Source organism: Prionailurus viverrinus, chromosome A2 (assembly GCF_022837055.1).
Source record: "Prionailurus viverrinus isolate Anna chromosome A2, UM_Priviv_1.0, whole genome shotgun sequence".
Taxonomy (NCBI): domain Eukaryota; kingdom Metazoa; phylum Chordata; class Mammalia; order Carnivora; family Felidae; genus Prionailurus; species Prionailurus viverrinus.
This window is the reverse complement of record NC_062562.1, coordinates 53,662,865-53,685,921: the sequence shown is the minus strand read 5'-3', so window position 1 is coordinate 53,685,921 and position 23,057 is coordinate 53,662,865. Positions and strand designations below refer to the sequence as shown.

Sequence of the window (23,057 nt, the reverse complement as noted above, 5' to 3'; positions counted from 1 at the left end):
TTACCCATTCCCCGCTTTGTGCTCCAGTATTTGGATTAGTCCTTTCAGTACCCCTGGGAGGAGAATTTCACTAACCTATTTCACTGAGAAGAAAACCAAGGTCCAGAGAAGTTAGGTGACCAGCCTGATAGTATTATGGCTTTCCCATTCACCATCCCAAGCACTCCGAGCTCCCTGAAGCTAGGAGAGGTGCACACTCCCCTCCCCACATGACCCTGGGCTGACCGTAACCACCCCACTCCTCTGCAGGGTACACTGCAGAAGTTTCTGGATGACCTGTTCAAGGCCATCCTGAGCATCCGTGAAGACAAGCCGCCACTGGCCGTCAAGTACTTCTTTGACTTCCTGGAGGAGCAGGCTGAGAAGAGGGGGATCTCAGATCCTGACACTCTGCACATATGGAAGACCAACAGGTTGGTGGGCCAATGGTGTGTGGGCGGCGGGCAGGCAGGGAGGCATGTGCGGCTTCATTGTTTCAACATGGGCAGCAATAGTGCAGCAGTTCAGACCCTGGTCTCTCAGTCCACCTGCCTGGATTCAGTTCCTCTTTTGCCGCTTCCTAGCTGTGTGACTTTGGATAAGTGACTTCACCTCTCTGTGCTTTAGTATTCCCAGCTGTAAAACCAGGGCAATAAAAGTGATCCACCTTAATTGTAAGAATTAACTAAAAGCAAGCATTGTATAAGTTTTGTCTTTACCATCATTTCTCTCTTCCACCCCTCTTGGGCGGGTACCCTCAGCTCCATTTGACAGATGAGAAGCACAAGGCTCACAGAGCAGTGCCCACCCAAGATCACACAGCCCTTGCAGTGGCAGAACCAGGCTCAAACCCACGAGATCTGACTCCTATACCCAGTTCATAGCCTTCCTTTAAGGCTTTCCAGGTCACAGAACCCCACAACTTGTTGAAAACTTCAGCCTGAACCTCAGTAAAAATGACGCCTAGAAGTTACTGTGCAGCTGCAGGGGCTTCTCAGACCTCTGGGGGAGGGTCCTCCACTCCAAGCTATTGAGTCAGTGGGTGGCCCTGGGGTGGGGGCACTACCAACCCTCTCTGGCCTCCTGAGACCAAGGCCAAAGATCCAGGCCCTGCCCTCCCTCAGCCCTTTCTGGCTGCTCAGTGGCCCCAGCTAATGGTGGACTTCCTGCTGCTGTGCAAGGGCTGGGAGGAGGAGGAGCCATGTGCTGCCAGGCAGGGCAGGGTTGGGGGGGGGGGGGTGGTTCTTCTAATGAGAACCAGGACTTGGCTTGAGGCTCCCTTGTGAGAGCAGAAGGTTCTGTGGGGGGTTGGGAGTGGGTATGAAGGTAGCCTGGGCCTGCAGCCCCTGCCCCAGTGTCCTGCCCGCTGCATGCCAGAAACCCAGCTCTTGGCCCCTCAGCTGCTACAGCTGGCAGAGATGATCATCAACCCTATTTATGGATGAACAAACGGAGGTTCTGTCTTGGGTCTAAGCCCCTCTGACCTTGGGGGGGCAGGGGGTAAAGCCAGCCTGTCCTCTGGGCCTGGCTGCCTCCCTCCTTCGAACCCCTCAATGACCACTTCCTTTGCTGCCCCACCCCTCACCCCACCTCCATCACTCCCATCCCATAGCCTTCCTCTCCGGTTCTGGGTAAACATTCTGAAGAACCCCCAGTTTGTCTTCGACATTGACAAGACAGACCACATCGACGCCTGCCTCTCTGTCATCGCTCAGGCTTTCATTGATGCCTGCTCCATCTCCGACCTCCAGCTGGGCAAGGTCTGCTGCTCCTGGGGCGGGCAGCCCACTGTCAGAGTGGGAGGAGGGTGCCCAGGTGGGGTGCATGGGCCTCAGATCTTCCTGGGAGAGGAACCCAAGGAGCTCATGGCTGGGGCGAAGGGGGTTGGTGGGGACATGGGATGAGCAGGGATGTTCCAACAGAGGCAGGTGCCCAGAAACTGGCCCCTGTGGTCAGAAACCCTGCACCTGCCTCAGGTGTGCCCAGCACCACCTTCCAACATTTAGGCCATAGGGCCAGGCCCGGGGAAGCCAGTATCAATGTGGGAAACCTGCTTGGTCAGGTACAGTATCATGAAGGAATCAGCCAGGTTCCAAGTAGCAGTCCTGATGGTCAAGAGCCTGTGAGTGGGCACTGAGTAAAAGAGTGGGCAGAGGGGAACAGGGGACCAAGACCTCTGAGATGCACACGGGAGGGATATCCCCAAGAGCTCTGCAGGGGGAGGATCCGGCTGGTTTTAGAGAGTGGAGAGGAGGGAGAACTGCATTCTAGGCAGAGGGAACTACCTGGCCAGGGGCAGGGAGGTGGGGGACAATGCTGGCTGCTGTGAACATTAACGAGATGGTATAATTAGACCAGGCACTACAGGATGGCGGGTGCATGGCCCTACCTTCAGCCCATGACTTTCAGAGGCCATGAGAGAGAGAGAATGCCATCACTTCTCACATACGGTCTCCGTAGGCAAGATGCCCGTGACAAAGAACTGGGAGCGTACTTGGCGCGTTTTGCTTTCAGGCGTTGGAAACATGCAGTGGGAAATATTCCACTGAGCCAGCAATCGGGCTTCCAACAATCTTAGCCACCAAGACCCATAACCCTAAGTGAGGATACAAACGAAACAGCCAGCGTGCGACAAAGAGTTGGCGCAGAGCCTGTGCACTTTTCCCCCTAAAGGGAGTGGTTCCCCCTTCAGTCCCATAGAAAATAGGGCAGGGGTTCCATGCCAAAGGGCAGCACTGGGAAGGGGCAAAGAGCCCCTGGTCCAAAGTGATGGGGCCCTTTGTGTGGCCGACGGACGAGGGCTTGTCCAGAAACAGACAGATCTGGTCTCCGCCCGCTGCCTTATCTGCCTGCCGCCCCACTCCTCTCTGCCCAGGATTCTCCGACCAACAAGCTCCTCTATGCCAAGGAGATTCCTGAGTACCGGAAGATCGTGCAGCGCTATTACAAGCAGATCCACGACATGACGCCGCTCAGCGAGCAGGAGATGAACGCGCACCTGGCCGAGGAATCGCGGGTGCGGCAGGCTCCAGAGGGGCCCTGTGGGCTCGGGACCTGACCCCCAAGGAGGGGCTGCGGGAAGCTGGGGGCTTGTGTGGAAGCCTTGGGGCTGGGCCAGGGCCTGTTTTGAAGGGTGGGTTAACCACCCCTCCCCACTCCCACCTGCTTCCTTACAGAAATACCAGAACGAGTTCAACACCAACGTGGCCATGGCTGAGATCTACAAATATGCCAAGAGGTATCGCACACAGGTGAGTACCCCTGCGGGCCTGGGGTCATGGTGCCCACCCCCCCCCCCCCCCCCCGGCTTTCTGCCCTGCCCACCTGCACTCTGCTCAGGAAAACCCAAGGAAAGTTTCCTGCTCAAGTATTCACATCCCAGGACATTTGTGCTTTAGGTGTTGGTTGCCAGCAGTAGAAATCAGGCAGCGAGTAGATTGTTCCCCCACTGTGGTGGGAGCCTCTGGGGCCCAGGGCCTCTGGCTGTGACCCAGCTGCCCCCTGCTTCCCTGTCAGATCATGACTGCCTTGGAGGCGAACCCCACTGCCCGGAGGACCCAGCTGCAGCACAAGTTTGAGCAGGTGGTGGCTCTGATGGAGGACAACATCTATGAGTGCTACAGTGAGGCCTGAGCCTGTGGGAGACGGTGCTGGCGAGGGACACGCTGCCCTCGACTTCACTTTGATCCCCGTGCCTCTGACTGCGGCTGGGAAATGACTGAGCAGAGTCAGCTTCTGGGGAGGGGGAATGGAAGGGCCCCTCTGAGCCTGGCAGAGGAACCCCCCAGCCCTGGCCCCTTGGGCACCTCTCTCTGGCCCCTCCCACCTGCCCCCAGACCTGATCTCTGGGCTGGGGACTTGAAAGCTGCAGCCAGTGCCTGGTAAGGCTCCTGCCGCTCACCCACCCCCAGCCCCTGCCCCCCACCAGCACAGCCTGGCCAGAGCCTCCCCACCCCCAGCTCTGCCACCACCACCACTGCTGCTGAAGCCCTGCCCTACATGGCCCAGCGCCCTCAAGCAGAGCCCCCCGGCCCAGAGGCCGCAGCCGGAAACACTACCTCATCCAATGTGGCAGAGGGGAGGCCTCCTTGCACCAGCCCTGGATCGGTTTCTGCGTCGGCCACCACAATGTTGTCTCCGTCTGCTGTCACCCAGAGAGGACTCTGGTGGCACACGGTTTCAAGCGGTGTCAGATTGTGGTTGCTTGAGCGGCTGCTGGTGGAGTGGGCAGTGCCCACGGCCCGTGGGCAGGCTCCGTGGGCTTTCCCACAAGCTGGGGCGGGCAGAGGACGAGGGGACAGGTGCTGAAGGGAGGGGAGGGGGCTAAGTTGCACCAAGGCTGTAGCTGGGCTACTTGATCTTGCTGGAAGTGTTTCTAAAGATAGCACCACTTTTTTTTTTTTAAAGCTTTTATATATTAAAAAACTTCTCACGCGCCAACTGTGAATAGCTGCTGCTTGTGCAGAGGACCCGGGGAGGGGTCCCTAGGGGCTCCCAACATAACACTGGAAATGACTGTTCCAGAGGACAGGCAGACCTGGCAGAGACCCCCCCCCCCCCAAAGGCCTGAAAAAAATCACCCATTCTGTTCCTGTCAGAAGCAACCCTCCATGGCTGACCCGGCTCCCCCTGCAGCAGACCCAGCCAGCACTGGGACTGGCTCCGAGCCCGTGGGGGCTGGGCTGGAGGGGGTGGCTGGGAAGCTCTGGAACCTTCTTTATAATAAAAGCCTGATGGGAAAACCTGCGTGGACTCCAGCCTTTATCCTGAGATGGCCAAGGAGGGAAAGGTGAGCTTGTAGTAGAAAGGAGAGGGCAGCCAGGTTTAGAGCCCTGCCTCTGCCATCCTCGTTCACAAGCTTGGGCAGATACCTTAGTTTTGGGAAGGCAATGGCAGGATTCAGTGGGACAATGTCTGCTTGCTCTGGGCCTGACCCATAGCCGACCTTCCTGAGCTTGGAGGGCATCCATGGGACCTCCAGGAAGATGTCGTAGCTGCCATGTGGGTCCTGCTCCTACTTACCTTTAGAACAGGCCTGTGAGGAACAGAATATTATGCCCATTTCACAGATGTAGAAACTGACTCTCAATGCAGTGGAGGAATTCCGCCCCCCACCCCCGCAGGTCATATAGCCAGGGAGCAGCAAAGTGGGGACACAAACCAGGTTGCACGGCCTCCCTATTCTTCTCATTTGTGCTTCCTCCAGGCGGTCTCCACAGTGGACCCCAAATGGGTGGGGAGGTCAAGGTGACTGTCCTAGGAAGACAGCTGATGTTTACACATGCCCCTTGAATATCTCATCAATCTTGAAAACCCCATTTTTTCACGTGAGGAAATACGCAGTTTCCCCAAGGCCGGTGTAACCCTGGACTGTTTCCAGTGGGGCAATCTGTTCCTCACAGCAGTTAACCTTCCTCAGGGTCAGCACTGCCACAGAACCCCCGGCCCACCCTGCTGGCTCGGGGCCGAAGCTGGTGGGGGGGGGGGGTGTTCAACGCCACCCCCCAGGAAAAGGTCATTAGCAAACTGGCTCCCAATTAGAAGCTACTCAAGTTAATTATTTTTCCATCATAATGGGGAAAAAAACTATACATTTATCAAGAATAAGAACTAGGACAGAAAAATTCATACAATTGAAACAAAATCCCACAAATACCAGTTCTAGAATTAATGAGAACAGAGAAGTGAGAAAAGAAAAATAAACAATTTTTAGCTTTAAAAATAGCCTTTTCCTGTACTGGCTTCGGGGTGGGGACAGATTCTTTATCTTTTCAAATTTTCTATTCTGAGCACTGATTCCTTTTTATTAAGCAGATTTTCTAATTTAAGTTATTGACACATTTGATAGGGATTTTTTTTTTTTTTTTGGTGTGATTTGTGAACACAGGTTTCCTGCAGAAATGTCAGGAAGTACAAAAAGCACTTAGAAAATAAAGCTATGCGAACCCACCCAAGGTCAATGTCTCAGAGAATGTCGGTCCAGATTGTGTGCCTGCCTGGGTCGGGGGCTGAATAAAATTCGGGACCAGGGTGTACACACCATTTTGTAACCTGCCTTTCCCCCATGCAACAATATGTCAGTAACATCTTTCCGTGTCATTAAATATTCTGCAGCCTGTTTTCATGCCTGATTAACATGCAATTCCTTCTTGAAGTTTCACAACACATTTGCACATGGAGGAAAGCTCTGGTTTCTGGGGTCATTTCTCAACACGGAAGGTGGGCAACTTCTGTGAATTGTCCACAGTTCTTATCTGGGGCCCTGAAGACTTGCCTTGCAGCCTCAGGAGTGTCTTCGCTGTCCGAGGGTCATGGGAGGTGGAGACCTTCAGCGCAGTGTCCTCAAGCGGGGAGGAGACTCGTCCGTGTCTCATGGGTACTGGATGCTGCCCGGCCTCTGCCAGGCCAGGAATGCTAACCCGCTCCTAGCTCATGGAGTTGTGAGGCTCCGGAATGCCGCCCCAGAGCCTGGCCGGGTGCCTCCCACAACCCCCTGCCAAACCATGAAAGGAGCAGAGGCACAACCAGACCCTCTCCAAGGAAAGTGCTGGCCCAGCCCCTGCCATCTGCTCAAAGTACCCTCGGGGCCCTGCCGGCAGCCACACTACAGATACCCCAGGGAGGCTGTCAGCACAGCTAGAAAAAGCCTCATGTGGGATTCGAGGAAGGAGGGTAGGGTTTTGAAAGAGCAGGGACAGGAAGGGAACTGCCTCATGCCCCATGCTGGCCTGCCTCAGTTTCCCTTTGACTCCCATCTGCCCTTTTTCCCAATTCCTGTCCAGTTTACCTCCCTCTCCCTTCTAACTCACCCATTCTTTCTCTGCCCTGCCTGTGCTCAGTGGTCACCACTTTGACCACCTCTCTGCAGCCTCCTGCCCGAACCAAGTCCTCACCCCAGGAAATTGTCACTGTCGAGTTACCAGGCTGTGTGGACCCCAAACTGTAGACTCATCAGTGACCCCTTTCTTACATCCAACCCTTCAGCAAATTCCATGCACCTGTCTTAAACTTTTACCCAGAATCCACTACTTCTAAGCCCTCCCCTCACCTGGACCCCTGCTGCAGGAGCCGGCCTCCCACTGCTGCCCCTGTCCCCTGCTGTCACTCTGCTGCTCAGGACCGTCTAATGGCTCCTCCTCACAATTACAACAAAAACCAACGAAACCCAAAGTTCTTACCCTGGTTTACAAGGCCCTTCCTGGTCTAGCCCTGGTCTACCCTGCAGTCCTTGTCATGGTTATCTACTGCCACATAACAAACCACCCCAATGCTCAGGGGCTTAAAACAACAGCATTTATTTACAGTGGTTCCCCCTTCTCTGCAGGGGATGCATTCCAAGACCTCCAGTGGATGCCTGAAACTGCACAGTATGAACCCTATATATACTGTGTACCTTTCTAGACGTACATTCCCTTGATAAAGTGTAATTTATAAAGTAGGCACAGTAAGAGATCAACAAGTAATAACAGAGCCATTATAATACTATACTATGATAAGAATTATGTGAATGTTGTCTCTCGAAATAACTTCTTGTGATGATGGGAGATGATAAAAGGCCCATGTGGTGAGATGAAGTCAGCGAATGACGTAGGCACCCTGACGTGGCATGAGATTACTATCGACCTTCAGCTAATAGGTCAGAAAGATCACCTGTCTCCGGAGCATGGATGACCACAGGTAAATGAAACCACACAAAGCGAAAGCACAGATAAGGGGACACTACTGTCCATTGCCTGTGCATCTGCAATTGGGACAGGGTTCGGCCATGGTGTCAACCGAGGCAGCTAACTACAGCCAGAAGTTCTGGATCCAAGGGGGCACACTCCTACGACTGGCAAACTGGTCAGGGATTGCAGCTGGGGCTGAAAACTGGGATACCTCTGTTCCTTTCCACCGGCTTCTTGGGCTTTCCCACAGCATTGTGGTGGAGTTCTAAGAGCAACTACCAAAACCAAAACCAAAACCAACACTACACACAGGGAGTAGGAGCTGCCAGTCTCTTAAGATCTGGGCCCAGAAAGCATCATAATGTCCTTTCCACTATATTCTACTGTTCAAGCAATCACAGAGCCCAGATTTAAAGGGCAGGGACGTAGTCTCCACCTCTCCATGGGAAGAGTCTCACAAATGTCACAGCACCCTGGACCTCATCTCCCATTACTGCCCCCTCATTGGACTTGAGCCACACGGACCTTCCTCCAGCTCTTTGAGCCTGTCAAGCATGCTCCCACCGCCGGGCCTTTGCTTCTCCCCTCCTTCTGCTGATTATAACAGGGCACTGCTAGGCATTGAATCGTCTCTGGCTGCTCTCAGCAACTCAAACCCACCTCTCTGCAGCCAGAGGGCTCTTTCTAAACACATACCACTTTAGTCTCCCCCCCTTGCCTATAACCCTCCCTGGTACTCCACTGCCCCCAGGAGAAAGTCTACCTTCCCTCGTCTCCCCCAACCCTCACCCTTACCCCCACCTCATGCTCCTCTCAGAGCCACAAAACCCTTCCTTCTACCACAATGTCCAGCCCCACCTCACATGCTGGGTCCTCTGCCTGCAGCATCCTTCCCCTCAGCTGTCTCCTGCTCATCCTTTAAGACCAAAAGCTGCCTCCTCCAGGAAGCAGTCCCAGATGTCAGGCTGGGTTTAACACCCTTTCTGTGCCTCCACAGGCCTTGAACCCTTTACATTGTACAACCTGTCTCCCTGCAGGGCAGGAGTTCCTACATGGGCCCAAGCCCCAGATGGCCAAATCCTTGGACTTCAGCCTCTCCTCACACCAATTTGTGAGGGGAAAAACACCTTTATTGATAAATAGGTTACAATGAAATAAATAGAGTAATGGTTTTTTGGGAAATAAAAACTTGAGCAGAATCTCAGTCTCTCTCCACCCCAGCTCTAGCTTTCAGCTTCTGTTTTCGTACTGGCCAGTTTGGACGACGAAGCCTTGGTGGGCATGCCGGGCTTTCTCGGGCCCTTGGGGGCCCCCGTCTTCCTGGCCAGGGGTGCAGGCACTGTCTTAGACCCACTGGCCCTAGGAGGAGCAGTGGCCTTGGCTTTGGGCCCCACCTTGGCCCCACAGGCAACAACTTCTTTAAGGACCTTGTTTTCTTTCTTTTTGGCTGGAGAAGCAACACTATTCTTGTCCTATAAGAAAGCAAACCAGGGGCAAGATGACAGAGCCGGGCAGAGTTCACACATAGCTCAGAACCCATGAGAATAGGGCTGAAATCCCAGCTCCGGGTGGCTTTAGACAAGGGACCCCGCCTCTCTAAGCCTGTCTCTTACTTGTGAAGCGGGGAGAATGATCCTCAGAGCACTAGAGGGCCGGACAAAAGTCAGTGAACTGGGCTTTGTACAAAAGCAAATTACCCCCTGCCCCACGGTCCCTTCCAGTGGGACACCCATGCTCTGGCCTGCTCAGCGCAGAGACCCAGACCAGGGGAGTCATGCAGGCACCTTACCTTGGGGACCGTTGATTTTGAATTCTGACTCCCAGCTTTTGTTTTCCTGTGGGCCTCACCATCTGTCAGAGAGTGAGGGAGGGAATGTGGGAAGGACCCCTTTCAGGAGGAGCTGCTGGTGGGCAGAAGGTTCAGAGACCCCTGTCCTCACCTTGTCACTCACAGGCTCTGTGACCTGGGGCAAATTGTTTCACCACTCTGAGCCTGGGTGCTCTAGTCTGCAAACTAGGGATAACAACATCTCTCATGGGTTGGCGGGGTGGGTGGGGGGAGGGTGCGGCGGGATTGACTGGACTGTGGAAGACCATCCCTCACCCTCAGCAAGGCACCAAGCAGACACCCCCTACTCTGCACTCACTCACAATAAAGACCCCTGACAGGTCTTTATTAGCCTCTAGTCTTTAGTCTGTCTTCCACATGGCAGCTGTGAAACATTTTTAAAAATACCCTGGGAGTGCCTGGGTGGCTCAGTCAGTTGAGTGTCCAATTTCTGCTCAGGTCATGATCTCACAGTTCATGAGTTCGAGCCCCACGTCGGGCTCTGTGCTGACAGCTCAGAGCCTGGAGCCTGCTTTGGATTCTGTGTCTCCCTCGCTGTCTGCCCCTCCCCCGCTTACACTCTGTCTTTCTCTCTCAACAATAAATAAACGTTAAAAAAATTTTTTTAAATACACACATACATACATATGTACATAAATAAAACAATACCCTGTACCCTAGCTGTTCCCCAAAGTCCTTCCATGGCTATTGCTTGTCCTCCAGATACAGTCCGGACTCCCAGCTGCCCTTCACAGTCTTTCCCTTCTGCTTCTCACGCTGCACATCGAACTATATGCACTTCTTCAAAAGCTCTACCCTCTTCATGCCTCTGGGCCTTTGCGCAGCCTGTTGTCCTCCCTGGGACACCTCCTCCAGGAAGCTTCCCCTGATTCCTCTCAGAGGAGTCAGGCTCCTCCTCTCTCTGGGTTCTCCCTTCCCTAAGCCTACCCTCCACAGCTACCATGGGTTCTCCAACTCTCCAGGTCAAGACAAGCACTCAGGCACATTTACTAGATAAGGAATCCCCTCCCCAGAGCAGGCCTCTCCCTCCGTCCTACCTCACATCCAATGGCTGTCACAAATCCCTGTGCCCAGGCCCTCCTCTCACCCCACTCACACACCTACCTTGGTTGCTCCTTCTGCCTTTGACCTTTGACTTTCCTCTTGGGCCAGTGGCACTGGGAAGGTCCTGCGTGGCCTTGTCTGGCTGTTGGGAGGCCTTCTTGGCCTCACTCAGTCTTGCCTCTTGGTCTTTGGTCTGGCTGCCCTTCTTGGGAGCCTTCTCCTTGGCTGCATCCAGTTTGGTAGGACCTGTCCTCGCCTCTCTTGGCTTCTTGGGTCCCCTTTTCACCTCGCCTGGGTTGGGAGGGTCCTTCTTTGCCTCCCTTGGTTTTTTGGGACCCTTCTCCTTGGCCTCACCAGGTTTCCTGGGGGCTGTCATGGCGGATGTCTTCCTAGATTGGGCTTTCCTTTTGTGCTTGGGAACTAACTGGTAGAGGAGAGAGTGGGGTAGAATGGAGAGCAGGAGGTCTCAGGGTCTCATACCCCTACATCCCACATGAGGCTCAGAGAGAATGCCTTGTTCCAAAAGAGGGAGGGGGCAGAGAAGGTGGTCAGGGGCATGGGGAGCAGGACCACGGCCAAAATGCCTGAGGCCGAAGACACATTCTATCCCTGCACTGCTCTTCCAGGGAGGGGTGTGGCCATTTAGGAGTTGGGGGACCTGAGTCTCCTAGACCCACCTTAGGCTCTCTTCCCTCCTGCCCAGGTGGGTGTCAGGAGGGTGCAGGCGGGCTCCCCTACCCTGGACCCGAAGTCTCAAAGCCAGGCTCCTGGGAGTAAATCGCACAGCACCGACCAGGAGCCCGGACTCTAGTCCTCTGAGATGCTAATTCATGAATCTCCCATCCATGACCTCCCAACCCACACATTTTCCCATCTCTGTGGCTCTGACTCTCCTTCCTGTCCCCCACCTCATGCCTCACACCTCCATGCCTCCCTGCCGCTTCCTTTCTCCCCCTTGGGTGGACCTTCCAAGTCTGATAGCTCAGAGTTCCTAACTTCCTGTGCAACTCAGGAAGTCTTCTCTTTTCCCACTGGCCTCAGTCTTCCCATCTTTACAATGGGGCCTTCAGGGAGTGAGTGACCAGTAGGCAGTTGGGGAGGCTCTTGGCAAACAGGTGGTCTCTGTCCTTCTAGAGCCTGCCTCTAAGGACATTCCTCCCTTTGCCCCCCAAATCTTATGGCTCCCCATTACCGTGAAGACCAGAAACAGATCCCCTCTCAGCATACACACATTTCTAACTACATGACACACCGGGCTTCCTTCCCTGCCTCCTCCCCTCCCTCAGCCCACTTCCCTGACTAGCTCCCAGGCCCTGCAGCCTAACCCAGCCACATGCAACCCCAGTGCCCCTGTATTGCTCCCCTTCCCCATACCCTATGCACCTGGCCTTGGCATGGCTTGTATCCAAGCTCTGACCTCCACACAGGAGTTCTATGAGGGACTTCCTGTCCTCAGCCACCTACAGGGACTGGAACATGGTATGCTGAGAAAATTCCACAGTGTTCTACAGTTACTGTTAGAGCAACTGCCACGTGCTGGGGCCCAGCAATGATAAGACAGACCCCATATCTGGGTCCCTGAGATTTTCCTGGTGGCACCATGCTGGGGCTTGATTTTATGCCAAATCTGCCCTCAGCTCTGGGTGTGCCTGGATGGCCCCCCTCTGGGACCCTCCCCTTTGAAAGAGGAGGATGTGATGGCCCAGGGAGGTTCCAGCCCTGGTTTGGAGACCTGGGGTTTGGAGCCAGTGAGCATGGGGAACACATCCAACAGTGACCTTCTAGAGCCCATGGTTGGGTGTGCCTCGTCCGTGGTGAAGAATTCCAGGAAGGGGCTCTTCCAAGGACCCAGAAATGAACACAGCTGAGACGGTCCCTGGTCACTGAACACACCTGATGGGGAATGAAGGTGGACACAGCAGGGACTGAGGCCCTGTGGGGGTCTTAGATGGGGCAGGGCCCTAGCCTTCCTGGAGGAGAAGGTACCTCTGAGAAGACACAGGAAAAACACAGAGAGAAGACAGGAGGAGAAAGGCCTCTTGGCAGGGGAACAGCACACAGAGGCCAGGGAGGAGGAGCTGGGACTGAAGCTCTGACCCTGGGGCCCAGCTCCCCCACACTGTGACCTCCCTCAACCCCATTCCCCAGCCCAAGCAGGCTCACTTTGAAGCTGCCAGTGGCCCCCCTGGCCTTGGAGTTGGTGGGCCTGACCAGGAGGCCACGGTGCATGCCGGTGGCCAGGGCCTGCTTCAGCAGGTACTTGAGCCGGAGGACATCCACCGTTGGGTACTTCTGCAGGATGTAAACCTTGATGGCCGCCACCGAGGTGCCCCGGCGCTGCTCTCCGGCCTGCAGCGCCTCCAGAACCATGCGCAGCACGGGAGGGTGACGGCGTGGCCCTCGGATGCCACTATGGCTCGGGCCTACGGATGGACGGCAGGGCGTCACCCAGAGCCCAGGCCACCCTCAGTCCCAATCAGTAACACACATGCCTGGCAGAGCACCCGCCAGGCACCAGCCAGGCCCCGCAGTGGGTGGGCAAGGGACCTGGGGGATCAAAGGCAGCCCTAGTCAGCACTACTGCCCACCGGGCAGTGAGCCTTGAGGGCAGGGAGTGCTGCTCGTCTGGACACTGTCTCCCAGTGACTGACATAGGGCTGGGCACACACCAGGAGCTCCATAAAGATTCACTGAAAGAATTAAATAGTCCTTTTAGAAAACAAAATCCTTTTAGAAAACCAAAGCTTTGCACAGCTGAGGAAACCATCACAGAATGAAAAGGCAGCCTACTGGAAGGGAGAAGATATTTGCAAATGATATACCTGACAAAGGGTTAATATCCAAAATATATAAAGAACTCCTACAACCCAATAACAAAAAAAAAAAAACAAAACAAAACCCAAACTGATTAAAAAAGGGCAGAGGACTTGAATAGACATTTTCTCCAATGACATACAAGTGGCCAACATGAAAAGATGCTCAACATCACTGATCATCAGGGAAGTACAAATCAAAACCACAATGAGATAGCACCTCACACCTGTCAGAATGGCTAAAATTAAAGCTAAGTATTGGCAAAGATGTGGAGAAAAAGAAACCATCATGCACTGTAGGGGGGAATGCAAACTTGTACAGCCTCTATGGAAAGCAGTATGGAGGTTCCTCAAACGTTATTCCACTTCTGGGTATTTAGCTGAAGGAAACAAAAACACTAGTTCAGAAAGATACATGCATCCCTACATTCATTGTAGCATTATTTGCAGTAGTCAAGATATGGAAGCAACCTATATCCATGAAGAGATGAATGGATTAAAGAAAATATGGTATATAGATACAGTGGGCTATTACTCAGCCCTAATCTTGTCATTTGCAACAACATGGATAGACCTAGAAGGTATTATGTTTAAGTGAAATAAGTCAGAGCATGACAAAGACTGTATGAATTCACCTTCATGTGGAAAATAAAAAAATTAAACAAAACAAAATGGAAACAGACTCAAATACAGAGAACAAACTGGTGGTTGCCAGAGGGGAGCAGGGAAATGGATGAAATAGGTGAAGGGATTAAGAGGTATAAACGGCCAGTAATGAAATAAATAAATCATGGGGGTGTAATGTACAGCATAGAAAATATGGTCAATAATACTGTGATAACTTTGTGCAGTAACAGAGGATAATTACACTTGTCATGGTAAGCACTTCATAATGCATATAAATAACTAGGTTAAACTAATAAAATATTGTATATCAATTAAAAATTGTTTTTGTTTTAATTTTTTTATGTTTATTTCTGAGACAGAGAGACAGAGCATGAGTGGGGGAGGGGCAGAGAGAGAGGGAGACACAGAATCAGAAGCAGCCTCCAGGCTCTGAGCTGTCAGCACAGAGCCTGATGCGGGGCTGAAATTCACAAACCGTGAGATCATGACCTGAGCCAAAGTTGGTCGCTCAACCAACTGAGACACCCAGGCATCCCACAATTAAAAATTGTTTTAAAAAATTAAAGATAAATGCTGGGTTATTTATAGATGAAATGATAAGTCTGGCATTTGCTTTGAAATAACACTACTGTGAAATAAGAGTAGCCATGAGCTGGTGAGTGTTGAAGCTGGATGATGGGCACATAGGGAAGGGAGTGGTGTGGGTGGTAGATGGGAGCCACTATACCACTCTGTCTACTTCTGCATGCATTTGAAAGTTTTCATAAATAAAAGCTATAGGAGAATTGCACTTCTAGGTATGTATACTTCAGATAAATGAAAACATATGTTCAAAAGAAAATTTGTACATGAACGTTCATAACGTTATTTACAATAGCCACAAAGTAACAACCCAAATGTCCATAAACTAATGAATTGAATAAACAGAGCATGGTTTTAACCATGAAGTGGAATATCATCCAGCCAAAAGAAGGAATGAAGTACTTCCTCGGAAACATGCTGGTACAAGAATCCAGTCACAAAAAGTCGCATACTATAGGATTTCATTTACAGGAAATGTCCTGAATGAGACAATCCTAGAGAGTAGATTAGTGGTTGCCAGGGACTGGGGATGGTGGGTGGGTAAGGGCAGAACTGTATTGGGCACAGGTTTTCTTTTTGAGGGCACGAAAAAATTCTAAAATTGCCTGTGGAGAGAAACACACAGCAGTGAATATACTAACAGCCACTGTACCCTTTAAATGGGTGAATTGTATGGTACATGAATTATGGAGATATCTCAATTAGCTGTGATATTTTAAGTTGCCAAAGAAAATAGGATCAAGGGGGTGAGAAGCTGTCAGTCACTATAAGGTGCATAAAAGTGGCTTAATATGAAACCTGATTTAAATGTGATTAGAAATGTTGGTTTCTGAATGATAACACTACAGACCAAAACCTCTGGGATGCAGCAAAGGCAGTCATAAGAGGGAAGTATATAACAGTCCAGGCCTCCCTAAAGAAGAAAAAAAGTTCCCAGATACACAACCTAACCTTACACCTTAAAGAGCTGGAAAAAGAACACCACATAAAACCCAAAACCAACAGCAGATGGGAAATAATAAAGATTAGAGCAGAAATCAATGCTATCGAGACCAAAAAAAACAAAAAAACAAAAAAACCCCAACAACAACCAATAGAACAGATCAATGAAACCAGAAGCTCGTTCTTTGAAAGAATTAACAAAATTGATAAACCACTAACTAGTTTTATCAACAAGAAAAAGGAAAGAACCCAAATAAATAAAGTTAAGGATGAAAGAGACATCACAACCAACACAGCAGAAATACAAACAATAAGAGAATATTATGAGCAATTATATGCCCATAAAATGGGTAATCTGGAAGAAATGGACAAATTCCCAGAAACATATAAGTACCAAAACTGAAACAGGAAGAAATAGAAAATTTGAACAGACCCATAACCAGTAAAGAAATTGAATTAGTAATCAAAAATCTCCCAAAAAACAAGACTCCAGGGCCAGATGGCTTCCCAAGGGAATTCTACCAAACATTTAAGGAAGAGTGAACACCTATTCTCTTGAAACTGTTCCAAAAAAAATAGAAATGGAACAAAAAATTCCAAACTCATTCTATGAAGCCAGCATTACCTTGACTCCAAACTGAAGACCCCACTAAAAAGGAGAACTATAGACCCATTTCCCTGATGAACATGGATGCAAAAATCCTCAACAAGATATAGCCAACCAGATCCAACAATACATTAAAAAAATTATTCACTACGACCAAGTGGGATTTATACCCGTGATGCAGGGCTGGTTCAATATCCGTAAAACACTCAAAGTGATTCATCACATCAATAAAAGAAAGGACAAGAACCACGTGATCCTCTCAATAGATGCAGAGAAAGCATTTGACAAAATACAGCATTCTTTCTTGATAAAAACCCTCAAGAATGTCTGTCAAGAAAGTAGGGATAGAATGATCGTATCTCAAGATCATAAAAGCCATATATGAAAGACCCAATGCTAATATCATCTTCAATGGGGAAAAACTGGGAGCTTTCCCCCCAGGGTCAGGAACAAGACAGGGATGTCCACTCTTGCCACTGTTATTCAACATAGTATTGGAAGTCTTAGCCTCAGCCATCAGACAACACAAAGGAATAAAAGGCATCCAAATTGGCCAAGAGGAGGTCAAACTTTCACTCTTCACAGATGACATTATACTCTATATGGAAAACCCAAAAGATTCCACCAAAAAACTGCTAGAACTGATCCATGAATTCAGCAAAGTTTCAGGATACAAAATCAATGCACAGAAATCAGTTGCATTCCTATACACCAACCATGAAGCAACAGAAAGAGAAATCAAAGAATCGATCCCATTTACAATTGCACCAAAAACACATAAAATACCTAGGAATAAATCTAACCAAAGAGATAAAAAATCTATATGCTGAAAACTATAGAAAGCTTAGGAAAGAAATTGAAGAAGGCGCGCGCGCACACACACACACACACACACACACACACACACACACACACAGGAAGATATCCATGCTCCTGGATAGGAATAACAAATATTGTTAAAATGTCAATACTACCCAAAGCAATCTACATATTTAATGCAATCCCTACCAAAATAACACCAGCATTCTTCACAGAACTAGAACAAACAATCCTAAAGTTTGTATGGAACCAGAAAAGATCCTGAATAGCCAAAACAATCTTGAAAAAGAAAACCAAAGCAGGAGGCATCACAATCCCAGACTTAAAGCTGTATTACAAAGCTGTAATCATCATGACAGTATGGTACTGGCACAAAAACAGACACTCAGATCAATGGAACAGAATCAATAACCCAGAAATGGGTCCACAAGTGTATGGCCCACTAATCTTCAACTAAGCAGGAAAAATATCCAATGAAATAAAGACAGTCTCTTTAGCAAATGATGCTGGGAAAACCGGACAGCAACAGGCAGAAAAATGAACCTGGATCATTTTTTTACACCAGACACAAAAATAAACTCAAAATGGATGAAAGACCTAAATGTAAGATAGGCAGCCATCAAAATCCTCGAGGAGAAAGCAGGCAAACACCTCTTTTTTTTTTTTATTAAAATTTTTTTTTCAACGTTTATTTATTTTTGGGACAGAGAGAGACAGAGCATGAACAGGGGACGGGCAGAGAGAGAGGGAGACACAGAATCGGAAACAGGCTCCAGGCTCTGAGCCGTCAGCCCAGAGCCTGACGCGGGGCTCGAACTCACGGACTGCGAGATCGTGACCTGGCTGAAGTCGGACGCTTAACCGACTGCGCCACCCAGGCGCCCCGCAAACACCTCTTTGACCTCAGCCACAGCAACTTCTTACTCAACACGTCTCTGGAGGCAAGGGAAACAAAAGCAAAAATGAACTATTGGGACCTCATCAAAAGAAAAAGCTTCTGCACAGCGCAGCGAAGGAAACAATCAGCCAAACTAAAAGGCAACCGACAGAATGGGAGAAGATATTTGCAAATAACATATCAGATAAAGGGTTAGTATTCAAAATCTATAAAGAACTTATCCAACTCAACACCCAAAAAACAAATAATCCAGTGAAGAAATGGGCAAAAGACATGAATAGACACTTCTCCAAAGAAGACATCCAGATGGCCAACTGACATACTAAAAAATGCTCAACATCACTCATCATCAGGTAAATACAAATCAAAACCACAATGAGATACCACCTCACACCTGTCAGAATGGCTAACATTAACAACTCAGGCAACAACAGATGTTGGCGAGGATGTGGAGAAGGAGGATCTCTCTTGCACTACTGGTGGGAATGCAAACTGGGGCAGCCACTCTGGAAAACAGTATGGAGGTTCCTGAAGAAACTAAAAATAGAGCTACCCTATGGCCCAGCAATTGCACTACTAGGCATTTATCCAAGGGATACAGGGATGCTGTTTGGAAGGGGCACATGCACCCCCATGTTTATAGCAGCACTATCAACAATAGCCAAAGTATGGAAAGAGCCCAAATGTCCATCAACTGATGAATGGATAAAGAAGATGTGGTATATATATACAATGGAGTATTACTCGGCAATCAAAAAGAATGAAATCTTGCCATCTGCAACTACATGGATGGAACTAGAGGGTATTATGCTAAGCAAAATTAGACAACGCCAAATATCATATGACTGCACTCATAAGACTTTAAGACACAGAACAGATGAACACAAGGGAAGGAAAGCAAAAATAATATAAAAACAGGGAGGGGGACAAAAACATAAGAGACTCTTAAATATGGAGAACAAACAGAGGGTTACTGGAGGGTTGTGGGAGGGGGGATGGGCTAAATGGGTAAGGGTCATTAAGGAATCTACTCCTGAAATCATTGTTGCACCATATGCTAACTAACTTGGATGTAAATTTAAAAAATAAATTAAATTAAAAAAAATAAAGAAATGTTGGTTTCTGATCAATTTGCAAAACTTAAAGACTTTTTAAAGAGAATCAGTTAGTTAAATACACATAAATATATAATTTTCCCCCCAACACATATCGAAGTAGAAAAAAAACAAACAAACAACACAGCCAGAGACTCTAGATGTCAAGCAAACGTAGAGACCTAATCCAATTCAACCATTGCTGTCTCCTGGCCACGAAGAGCCCAGTGTCTGGGAATATTCATTTTGGGGCCAAAGTTTGTGAATGGGTGGAGTCCCTGGTCAGCCACCTGCAGGACCTTGGGAGTTTCACTCTCTTCTCCTCGCTTCAGTCTTCCCATCTGTGTAGTGGGCATAGAGCCCCTAGGGAATCTGTACCCTCCCAGCTACAGTGTCCTCCAGCCTGGCCTGTGGGAAGTGTTCTAACCCTTCCTCAACTTCCCCAAACCAGGCCCTATCCCAGGGAGCCACCCCAAGTCTCCTCTGTCCCCAGTCCCTGCGGCTGAATTCAATTCCTTATTACGCATCATTCAATGCCTGCTACATCCTGGGAGGACCAGAAGTCATAGCTTTTCCCCAAACTTGTCCTCCATCTTCTCTCCCCAGGAATGACACCACCACACCTACCCAGACACCCAAGCAAGAACCTGGACGACCTCCTGGACCTCCGTACCCTTCCCCACCACACCACTCCACCCCTTCCTTGTGGGATTCTCTCTCCGCCACCCCACCCCGAGGGTCTCAGCCTTCTTCTCATATCCCTCACTTCCTGCTGGCCCTCAGTGTAAGGGTCCAAGGCCCTGGCTGAGGCCTAGGAGGCTACCCCTTCCTGTGATGCCACTCTGCCCCTGGCCAGAGCAGGGCTTGTGAATAACTGGATGTTCCCCCAGTCCCCTCACCTCTGGGCCTCTGCCCATGCTCTTCCCCCTGCCTGGTTGGCCTTTGTCCCCCATGGTCATCAGGTAGTTCTCGCTTTAAGGCCCACACAGCACCATGATTTATATACTGCCCTGACTTTCCAAGCCAGGATGAGCAACTCTGCCGTGTGCTCCAAGGCACCTGGAGCCCACCCTCTAACTTTTCCTCTGAAGGAGTATTTACTCATCCTCAGAATGCTTCCCCTGCTTCACCCTCTTGTCCTGGATGAGGTTTAACCCTCTTTCAGGGGTCGCCTCCTCCAGAGAGCCTTCCTTGATCTCCCAGAGTGGGTCGGCAACTGCTCTGGGTTCCTAGAGCCCTCCGTATTCCTGACATTAAGGCGCATGCCCGATTATCAAATGGGATCTCATCAGTGAGGCAGTCTAGCTCATCAGACTGGGAGCTCCTGGAGGGAATGAACCTATCTATATCCAGAGAAACATTTAGGCATTGTTTGTTGATTGAAACTTGGGATGCAGCCCTGAATTCAAGGCCCGGCTCTGCATCAAATGTAATGTCCCTCCAACTAGCTGCCCTGCAGCTGTGGCTGGCCACCCACCCTCCCCACCAAAAGAAAATGGGCTCCAGCTGGAGAGGCCCCGCTCTGCCCGCTTTCCTGGAGTTGGGCCAGCCTCAGCCCCCAGGCTGTACCTGGCCCTGCTACCTCTGGCATCAGCTCTTCTGCCAAATGAGCAGGTGAAAATTCAAACGGCTTCCAGGATGGGTGCCAGGGCCAGGAGCGGAGGCTGGATGACAGAGGAGGGTCCAGAACATGCAGGGAACCAGCTCACGAGGACCCCACCTCCCTTTGCCTACCTGGCTTTTCAGACTCAGACAGCCCAGATGACCCCACTGCGGAGGTCAAGGATGCTGAAGAGGTGGAGGTGTCACTGGAGGCAATGCTCCCAGGAGCCATTGCACGGGTAGATGCAGACACAGATGCAGGTAGTTGACCCCCTCCCCAGGCATGAGGCTGCCAGGCCTGCCCACTCCTCTTATATATCCACAGCCTGGCCCCACCACTCCAATTAGCCCCTGATTGGGCTGGGAGGCTCTGAGCTGCTGATTGGGGCAGGAGGGCTGGGATGGGGCATTGCAACCCTGCCTGTGTGCCGACACCCCAGCTGAGCCACCCACTCCTGGGTGACTTCATATGAGTCAGTTGACTTCTCTGCGTCTCAGGTCCCATGGCAAAATGATGGGTGTTCAGATGCTTGATCCCTCCTGCACCCTCTGACTCCACGGGGCCTGGAGATGCTGATGGGGAACTGGGCACACCTGGGTTGGGGAGGTGACCACTGAGGCCTCCGATCCCACCTGCCCCAGGGCTGCTCCTGTTCCCAGGCCACTGCTGGCCTTGGTTTCTCAAGAAGTTGGAGGCCCACTGGTGGGGTTTGCCTCTAGCTGACACCCCCAAATCAACCTGTGGCCTCCTTTTGTTTTGTTTTATTTTGTTTTGTTTTATAAGAAAGAATTTTTAAGGGATGAATGAGCAATTTTTAAATAAAATTGCCTAGCAAGTCTCCACAAATAAGGATAACCATTGATAAAATGGACAAAGAATATGAATAGGCAATTCACCGGAAAGGCTGATAATAAACCCAAGAAAATATTCTCGACCTCCTTGGCATTCAGGAAAATTCAAATTGAAACAATGATGAGATACTAGCTCCCCATCAAATTGACTAAAATTGAAGACAGCGTAGGCAAGGATGCAGGGAGCCTGGCCCTCAGTGCCTCTGCTAAGGGTGTAAATTGGGGTGCAGTCTGCTTTGGAAAGGTATTCCCTTGAACTCAGCAATTGCACTTCTCTGTCCTAGAAGTGCAGTAGTCAGAAAAGAAACAATTGCTACATTATTTAGAAAAGAAAAAAAAAAAAAGAGAACTTCCACATGAATCACTGGAGGCTTGACTGAACTACTCCCTTCTGCAGAAAACTCTGCAGCCATTTGAAATGATGAGGTGAATTAAAACAAGGATGAGGTGGTTATTGCACACCTGGTAGAATGACAGATATTTAAATTAGATCTATAGATTCTGAGTGTCCAGCACATGAAGAAACACATAGCCACTGGAGGGTAAGCTGGTAGCCACTCTAGAAAGCAATGCAGTGACATCGAACATAACTAAAGATAGATTCACACCCCCCCATGGCACTGTGGGTATAAATCTGAGAGAAACCCTTACACCAATAAAGATCCTCGCTGCAATCCCAGCAAAAATTCAAAACAACCTAACTACCCACCAAAAGAAAAGCAGACAAATAAACTGTGGTCTAGTCACATGGTGGAGTAGTATAGAGCAGTGAAAATGAACGAACCAGAGGGGCTCCTGACTGGCTCAGTCAGTGGAGCATATGCAACTTGTGATCTCGGGGTTGTGAGTCTGAGCTCCATATTGGGCATAGAGACAGAAGGAAAGAAGAAAATACATAAATAAATAGATGAATGAGCGAATGAAAATGAACCACAATGTGTCCGTGGAATATGCGCTCCCTTTCTGAGAAGAAAGAATTTGTGTCTGTGCAAGTATATGTGGTGTGATGTGCATGCAAGTGAAGGCATAGAAGAAGGTCTGAAAGGATTCACACCAAGGTAATAGCATTGGTTACCTCTGAGGAGGGTGTAGGAGTTGGAGGGACAGGTTTAAAACAAACTTCCCATTCTTCCTTCCTTCCTTCCTTCCTTTATTGTTGGGATTTTTCCAGGGACTCTCCAGCACCAGAGTCTGGATTGAGAGAGGTGATGGCCATCAAAGTGTTCTAAAGTGAAATCAGAGATCACTCCTCTCCTGCCTAGCACCCTTCATAGCTCCCTACTGTCTATGTGTGGAGGCTTGACCTCTTTTGTCCTGCTTATGGAGCCCCTTTCTCCCTAGAGGCCCACAGTCCAACCTCTGTGACTCTTGGAATGAGCTAGATGTTGAGAGCTGGGCTTTCTTCTGTGTTTTCTTTGTGTGTGTGTTAGATGGATGCATAAATGTCCCCAATTTCTCACCCGTGCCCATATCCATGTCCATTTGCATGCAACTTTGCAGCTCCTCTCACACTCTTTATTTTTTTTTATTTTTTTTTATTTAAAAAAAAATTTTTTTTTTCAACGTTTATTTATTTTTGGGACAGAGAGAGACAGAGCATGAATGGGGGAGGGGCAGAGAGAGAGGGAGACACAGAATCGGAAACAGGCTCCAGGCTCTGAGCCATCAGCCCAGAGCCTGAC

General features: G+C 49.9%; 2 protein-coding genes across 4 annotated transcripts in view; one reads left to right on the top strand and one right to left on the bottom strand.

Moving 5' to 3' along the window:
* PLXND1 (plexin D1) overlaps window positions 1-4,982 on the top strand; it is a 60,185-nt gene extending 55,203 nt beyond the window's left edge. The window contains exons 32-36 of one of the 3 annotated variants that reach the window (XM_047848690.1): window positions 250-413; window positions 1,592-1,739; window positions 2,855-2,995; window positions 3,156-3,230; window positions 4,387-4,982. In XM_047848690.1, coding sequence (XP_047704646.1) covers window positions 250-413; window positions 1,592-1,739; window positions 2,855-2,995; window positions 3,156-3,230; window positions 4,387-4,425 — 567 coding nt within the window. In that variant the 3' untranslated portion in view covers window positions 4,426-4,982. Of the gene's footprint in view, window positions 1-249; window positions 414-1,591; window positions 1,740-2,854; window positions 2,996-3,155; window positions 3,231-3,495 lie in introns of all 3 variants that reach the window. The other 2 variants (XM_047848689.1, XM_047848688.1) reach the window with 2 other exon arrangements.
* Window positions 4,983-8,769: 3,787 nt separating this feature from the next.
* On the bottom strand, window positions 8,770-20,755 carry LOC125160656 (histone H1.8). The gene is made up of 6 exons (XM_047849820.1): window positions 20,656-20,755; window positions 12,703-12,962; window positions 10,600-10,963; window positions 10,342-10,344; window positions 9,436-9,497; window positions 8,770-9,118 (listed from the first exon to the last, which is right to left on the bottom strand). The coding sequence occupies exons 1-6, from the start codon at window positions 20,753-20,755 to the stop codon at window positions 8,870-8,872; spliced, it is 1,038 nt and encodes a 345-aa protein (XP_047705776.1). The 3' UTR covers window positions 8,770-8,869.
* Window positions 20,756-23,057: the final 2,302 nt, after the last annotated feature.